Genomic DNA, 8186 nt, shown 5'->3' with positions numbered 1-8186 from the left:
TCTTTTAAGTTTGGTTACCTTATGTAATTAGTATTTTATTCTATGTACCAAAGGTAGTAATTTTCCTTTTGCTACATTTTTCCCCTTACATTTGTTTTTATCACTGATAAATCTTCAGGCTTGCCCGTCCACAGGAGAGTCATGGGCCAAGTTCAGTTAAGCCCAGTCGAGGATATGAAAGAGTCATTGAAGTAATCACTTTACAATATAATGAAGAATAAGGAAATTTTGAACATACTTGAACCGGTACTGTGTGAGCAATACGGTAGTAACTTCTTTATAATTTAAAGATATATCCTAAATTGTACTCTGCTAACTTCAACTCGACAGGTTTATTTGTAGAGCCTGCATACGATGCTTATTATGCAGTTCATTTGTCAAAATGACAATTTATGTGTTAATACCTGTACTATTGGCCTAAACCTCAAAGAGCAACATGCCCTGTGGTTTTTGAGAAAGAGCTCAAGAGCTCTTTCAAGATCTTGGGCTACTACCTTTCCCATCCATGTACAAATACATCCTATTCACAGTAACATAAGTGAAACAACATCTGTCAGACTTCCCTGCAAATTCTCACTACCCAGTCACCACAACAGAACCCAGTCAAACCTGCATATCAAATATAATCAAACCAAAGCTTCAAGCCTTGGACAAAATTCAATGGAACTAAACCTAAATAATATATTACCACAGAAATACAAAGACATAAAGAGACATAAAACAGTTTGAAAGACAAATAAAAATATTTCTAACTGAGAAAAATCATTATTGTATCTGAATTTGTTAATGATAAAATATGATGTATGTGTGAAATAAAACATATAAAAAGACATATGTATGTATATCTGTATATGATAAAAATTCATATATACAGATATATATATTTTTTAATCTTCTCTGTATATGAATGCCCTGAATCTCTGTTATGGCATGTCCTATATTGTTATGGTATCCTTGGGAAAATAAAATTATTATTTGCAACTGTATAGTCATTTACATTTGTGCTAACACACCTCCATCAATTAGCCTCTTATCATGTCTTAGTGATCAAAAGAGGCCAATCCTTGTCTTATGCCAAGGGCAGGATTAAAATTGAAGCATAGCAAAAGAATATGACTGACTTAACTAATTTTGATGTTGACAAATATTTCAAAACATCACTCAGTGATTCTTTTTTAATTCTGTTGACTTCCATTTTAAGGGGAGTAACAGTAAGCCTAAGAGGAGGAGGCAGATTCATTCCTAAAAACTCTGTGCTCTTTCTATTTTTAAGAAGGGCACTAAGACACAATTGTTTCTGTACAGTAATTCATCTTTCATCAAGATGTACTTCATTGCTGTTACTAAGGTGTATTCCTTTTTCTACAGGACTGAATTAACACATTGTCCGCCATATCGCAGCTTCTGCTAGAAAAAAGAAACTTAATGATCATTAACTTTAGCTGATGATGACCATTCCCCTGAATAGCTACCTTTGAGGTAATTTATAAGTTAACTATGTGGTTTAATCAAGTTTTCAAAAAGTTAATCAATTCTTACAGCAATCTTTTTTACACTATCATGGTTCAAAATTGATTTCTTACATTACCTTTTTCTATTTCTCAAATCTGATTAGTATTAATACTTTTGTGTTTGATGTATTTATTTCCAAATCATATTTTATTTATGTAGACTCTTTAACCTCACAGAGGTTTGTTAGTCCCTAATACCATTCCATAAAATGCGTGCAAATGTGGCGGCTCAACTTTGTAGAAATCATGTTGCCACAGGAGTACATACATTAGTTGGAAGAGGTGGGATATGAGAATTCTTAACTATTTATTTATTTATGGTGTTTTAGCCTTATGTACATCTTTCTTCTGTTCTTGCAGGTGTTTTGGCATGGAAGGGCTGGCCAGATTAATATTCCTTATGTAAGTGGATTGTATTTTGACAGCTTAAATGGGACAATGGATTACCGATACAAGGAACCCTTTAATATAGCTGTCAGGAATGGGAGTCCTTGTATGGATCGCTGGCAATCAGCCCCTGCTAAAATCAGGTCATATAAGTTCCTGAGAAAGAATAAGGTTATACATCCCCCTTGGCAGGAGGGGTAGTCAACAACCATAAGAGCGGTAATTTGGGTGTGGGCTGAACTGGAAACCAAGCAGTTCTGGACTTCAACACCAGAAACCTTAATCAAGATCCCATAGAAAGTTTTTCCAATATTATTAGGCAAAACTGTGGGGATAATCAAAATCCCAGTACAGACCAGTTCCGGTCAGCATTGAAAACTGAATTAATTAATAATTGGCTTTCCAACAAGACCCAAGGATATACCATGGGTGATGGCTGTAATCTTTTAATTTACTTATCTGCTCATTTTCATCAACATATCCAATACAATTCAATCAAGAAAACCTGCTGACAATGAAGGAAAGGAGTTGACGTTCATTGACAAAAAAAATAGAATAAGTTCCATAGGTGGGTGTTCATATGGCACAGACATTCCTCAAGGTTCATCCTTGTGACTAATGTAGAGGAACCCTTACAACAAACCTAATTTATAGCAGGATGCCTTTTTATATTTCCTTTTAGATGATGGCCAACAAAACACAACCTGTCCCTCTGAAGACCTTCTTTCTGTTGTTGGCCAAAGCGTCACTGCAGCTAGGCATAAATTAACACAATTAAGTCACAGGAAACATTTGTCCAATTTAATAACCCCAATACTGCCAGAAGTAGTTGATTTTCACCTTTTCAGGCGTTACTCGGATAGATTTGATTTTAAAAATTTTCTTCTTTTGGCTATCGGTGACGTATCCAAAGAGCAGTTTTGACGAAATATGATATGAACTAATTAATTATTTCTGCATTGTCTATCTTCAATGCCCCTGGAAATTAATTCACTATTTCAACTAATTCTTCAGAGCATCTTCAGTTATTTACTTTCACAAATGCTAAATACCGGACATGAACAATATTGCCTATATTTTTTGCAGTTGATATATTTTTTATCTTGTGCTGTGTATTTCACATTATTCAGGCGGGGTGCAATGTACAGGCACTTCTTCTCATATCTCTCCTGTGGATCGCGTCTCCTCAAGGGTTTTATCTATGAAATAAGAGAAATTCTACCAAGCGAATAACCTCTTGGGTGATAGTAGAATATTGAGCCATTATATTTGTTTTTCTACAACTTTTACATGATATCATCTTCTTATATTACTTTGTTAGTGATTCCATATGTAAATTTCTCATAAGTGCACAATTCTAATATAATTCTTTTTCTTAATTGCAGAGCCAGTTATTATAAAATATGGAAACATTTTTGGAAGATTGTATTGCTGCCTATAAAAAAATTGGCATTCCTTTCGTAGAGATTTGTTGTAAATATAGGCATTTAAATGTGAAGTATATTTTTTAATCCATAATTTTTGGTTTTTGAATTGAACGTGTAAGAGCATCTCCGTTCAATAAATATTTAATGGCCAATGCAGATGTTTCGGTAAAAAATTTAATAAAAAATTTAAAAAAGTAAAATGTAAGGATGATGGTATTTAAAATAAGAAGAATATATATATTAGAAAGGGTTTTGAAAGCCACATTGACGCCAGCGCTACATATCAACTAAGAATGTAACTACGTCGTGGTTTCATTGTAAAACAGCTCCCTCTTTGAGCGGGAGTCATAAAGAAAACAGAGTGAAAGATATTAACAACAGAGTAATTAACCAACTCAAATCAGGAGTCCTCATGTATCAGCCGAGGAATATGAATAAGTGCGGCTCGAAGTTTTCTCCCGACGCTTCCAAATGGAAATTAAATCTAAGAGAGGTAAGGTTTCATTGTCTTTTGCTGTTGTTTGACTTAAATAATTTAACCTCCATGTCAAATAAATGTGTCCCATATCGGAACAAATACCTGAATCTATTCGTTCTCTGTTTATGAATTATTGTATCTAAAATTTTAATGTAATATTTTGTAACATTTTATTATTTTTTGTAGCGGTGTAAAAGAAGGATTAAAGAGGAGCGTACTAATCTATATAATTCTTACCGAAACATCCCAAATAAGGAAGAACTCAAGACTTTTGTTATGGAAACAGTTCAAGGGCAGTGGAATGAATTAAAATATTCTGATCAAATGGAATACAGGTAAAATTTGTCCCCTATATATTGTCAGAGTACTGTTGTACATGTTTCCCTTTATAGATTGTGGATTTTAAGATCATGCAAATGATAACTTCCGGAATTGTTATTACGCGGAATGTTTTATTGTAGTCCATCGATTGAATATCATCATCAAGAATTTGATGAAAAAATGTTGCTAGAAGAGCTTGAAGAGGAATTATTAAGTCATGGTGAGTGCTTTGATGTAAATTCATGGTACCGCGGAACTATTACTCAGGATATCATTTGTAAACTTTCTTAAATATAGTATTTTTAGATTGCTCTTTCCATTTTATATTACTGGATGCGCCAAAATATAATTGGAAATGTGTTTCTTTCGGGCAATTTCCAAATCAATAAAATAACCAAAGTAATGGAAAACTTACAAGATATTATAAATTATTACTTATGATGTTATTATTATTATTGGTATTCCACCGTTGAAGATAGGTTTGGGATGGGCTCCAGAATGTGCAACAATTTATTTTCTTATCCTGTCAAAGCACAACCTTACATCCATCACTAAAATAAACCCTTCAATTCCGCTTAATTCCTCCCTTCATTCCATTCAATATTCCCATCCTAGTCCTACCCTTTTCTCGCTTGCACAAAGTTCTCCCCTTTAGCACAGTCTTCAACTTCTCTTGGCAATCGAAACGCCCCTTATATTTTATACTTCTTTTGCAATTCTTCTTATGTCTGTGCTACTTTCATCATTTTGTACAGAACATCCCACCTACACCAGTTTATGCATTCCTATTTTGATATTTAACATTGCTCTCATCTTTCTCGAAAACCATACAACCTTTGTTCTCTTTACATTGATCCATTACCATTCGCATTGTGCTCGACAATGCTTGAAATCCCTTGGCTTACTGGCAAGCTAAAGTTTGACATCTGCAAACTGATTTCATGAATTCTATATCGACTTTTATTTGTATCTCCCATTCTTCCGTGGCTACTTTAACAATTTCCTCCACATATAGGCTCAATAACGTGGGTGATATTAGACTGTCTTGCCCATTGTCCAACACTGTCCATCCTGGCTCTCCATCTGTCACTTGCTCCAGAACAGTCTGAGACACATGCAGTTTGTGGATAAGTCTCCTATCCGTCAGTCTGCTTCTATTTTCTTCAGCATATTCATTCATTCTACCCAGTTCACTATTGAATGCCTTCTTGAATGCTACAAAACAGACAAATACATCCTGATTGTATTTTATGTCTCTGTCTATTAGTAACATTATGACTGCTTGGGCATCATGTGTTCCTCTCATCCCTTCATGATTATTTGCCCTATCCATTCTCTTATTATCTTTAGCACTACTTTAGAAACATGAAAAATCAAACTTATTGTTCAATAGTCCTAAGGGAACTTTGTATGGGGAACTAACAAACGACCCAATTCGTATCTCATAATGTGGGAATGTATTTCCCCAAGGCCTGATTTGATTTTAATTCCCTTAATTCTCTTTCTATTTTGTCATCAAGTATGCCTGGGCCTAATCCATGTCATATTTTCTTCGCTGGACTGCTGATCAGAGGTCTTGGGTTTGATTCCCAGGCAAGCCTCTCCGGGCACCCTCAGCTCCACCTAAGCTATGTGATTTTTTTAATACCAGATCTTTCTGGGAAATCACATTACAACATATAGGCTCAGGGAAAGGCACTGGCCAATAGCCTAAAGTGTGAATTTCACACACTGTCGGGCTTACTACTGGGTGAACTCAGTCACCTACCAAACCGACCTTTGGGTTGATTACTGTGTTTATGGTTATATATATGTGTGTGCATGCATGTGTGTCTGTATGTAGATGTATATTTTCCATACTCTTAAATCTTTCTTGTTTTTTTCCTGACTTGGTTTGTTATCATGGTATTTCCCCTCTTATTTCCTGATTATTTTTTCACCTTCCTGTACAGCACATCATTACCACAATTCCATTTTAAACTTACCATATCCTCACACTGCGTCTTCCGCCACACTCCTTTTACTCTGTTTCAAAATGGTAAAAAATTCCAACTATCTTGCCATACATTTTTTTTTAAAAAGAAGGGGATGTATGATTTGCCATAATACTTTAAACAAGGAAGTTAAGCTTCCATACCTCTCATATTGCACTTACATTAATTAGTAAATTGCTGCATGGTTTTTAGTGGGTCTGTAAAAAAATATAAAACTATGTAGATCAATATGGAATAAACATTTTTCGTGTTTTGAATACTATTTTCTTGATGTGCACTTTCAGAGAAAGCAAAGCTTGAAGAATATCTCTTGAGGTTATCCCGAGAAGAAGATGAGTATGGAAGATACTTGGAAGAACTTCAGGAAGAACTGATGTGTCCCCTTTGCAGTGAAAACAAGTTATTTGTTTGTTATGGTAGTGATGGAATGAACCAGATTAGTTGCAGTGGCAACTGTGCATTCTCAAAAAAAGTCCCATATGGGTTGACTGACATTCGGATGCGCCTGGACACAGCAATGAAAGCCCACTCAAATTGTCTGTCTGTGCCTGGGTTTACATTCACAAAAGAGGACTCTTGTCTCTACCTTATATGTGCAGACTGCAGTACCATTTATTTTGTTTTGTAAAAATTGAATCGTTGTTGTTAATATGTGAGCATCTTCACTCAAGGACATAGTGTGAATTTTTGCCTCATGTTTCACTGTTTGACCATCATCTTTGGATGATTTACCCATTTTACATAATGGATGTTAATTCTGTTGAAAAGCACTCACACAATATTGGCTTGTTAAATCTTTGTAACTCATGCTCACTCCGTTAATTGTACACTGTTCACCGAGTTACTCTCTTCAAGTAGGAATTATTTCCATAATAATTTTGGAGGTAGTCCTGTATTCTTTAGTATGTGTAAATTAGTGAAAATTTTATGATCATTTGGAGGGAAGTGTTAAAAATTGTGGCTGTTTGGTTATTAGTTTTTCATCTATATTTATTGTATCTATTTAATTTATTTTTTCATGATTATTCAGAGAGTTGGTTATTTACATAACATAAAGCTGTGAATTTGAGAACTTCTCATGCCTATGGGTCAATTTTTCTTCTATAAAGTGAAAATTCTAATGTTGAAATTTGAAAATACATGTGAAGATTTATTTTTATATAATCCATGAATTATTACGTTTCTCTTATTCATTTATAATTTCGTAGTTATTGAATGCTAGCTTTTCCCTCCAATGACTGTTGTCTAATGCAACAACTTATTATAAATCCCCAGGAGTCAGTAACCTATGTATGGCCTGCCAGTGGTTTTGATCTGAACCAACCAAAAGTCAGATGGTATTTCCTTGGGTTTTGTAAATTGCAATTATTTTATAGTTGTGATTACTAATTATGGGGGTATGATATGGAATATACAAAGCTTCCAAACTTGAATCAAGTCTGAGGCAAAAATGTTGTTTTCCCCTAGTGTATGCTGTACATGTATACTATTATAACATTTAATTAAAAATGTTAATTTATTTTAAACTCAAAGTTTGATAAGACAATTGAAAACTTACTTTAAAAATATCCTAAAAATGGACTCATTGTTAGGTAGCTATCTAAGGGTGGCTTTGAATGGGTTTGAATGAACTTTCACACATTTCTTAGCCTAACCTAATGGGACATAACATGACACAACACTACGATAAACTTTTTTTTATGCTTTCAATCTCCATTCATCCAACATGCTTATCCTTTTCCTCTCATTACCTCCTTTGCTTAACATTCTCCCTTCTGTCAGTCTTCAACATTCCATCACCAATCAAAGTGCCCTGCATCCAACTTGCCTGCCTCCTTTGGATTTCTTGCAACAATCCTCCATCACCATACCGAGTAATTCTTGGTTTGTGGTCATTTTACATCCTCCATGCTCACATCTCAAAATTCTCCAATCTATGCCTATCATCTTCCATCAATGACTCCAGTTTCTGCACCATTTTTTAAATTGGTTTGTAAAAATGGCTTAAATTGTAAACATGGTTTAAATGCTCCTTACCAAGGTTTTCACCTTTCTTCTCTAAACCTTA

The 8186-nt window shown here is 34.5% G+C and overlaps 1 protein-coding gene across 1 annotated transcript; it reads left to right on the top strand.

Annotated features, from left to right (window-relative positions):
- Window positions 1-3689: 3689 nt before the first annotated feature.
- Window positions 3690-7576, top strand: LOC139692242 (RPA-interacting protein-like). The gene is made up of 4 exons (XM_071590313.1): window positions 3690-3818; window positions 3990-4138; window positions 4265-4344; window positions 6403-7576. Exons 1-4 carry the CDS (start codon window positions 3738-3740, stop codon window positions 6744-6746), a joined length of 654 nt encoding a protein of 217 aa, XP_071446414.1. The 5' UTR covers window positions 3690-3737; the 3' UTR covers window positions 6747-7576.
- The last annotated feature ends 610 nt before the right edge of the window (window positions 7577-8186 follow it).

This window comes from Hetaerina americana, unplaced genomic scaffold (genome assembly GCF_022747635.1).
Source record: "Hetaerina americana unplaced genomic scaffold, ioHetAmer1.1.p SCAF_4, whole genome shotgun sequence".
Taxonomy (NCBI): Eukaryota; Metazoa; Arthropoda; class Insecta; order Odonata; family Calopterygidae; genus Hetaerina; species Hetaerina americana.
Note: the sequence above shows the minus strand (reverse complement) of the source record. Positions and strands in the feature narration are given on the sequence as shown.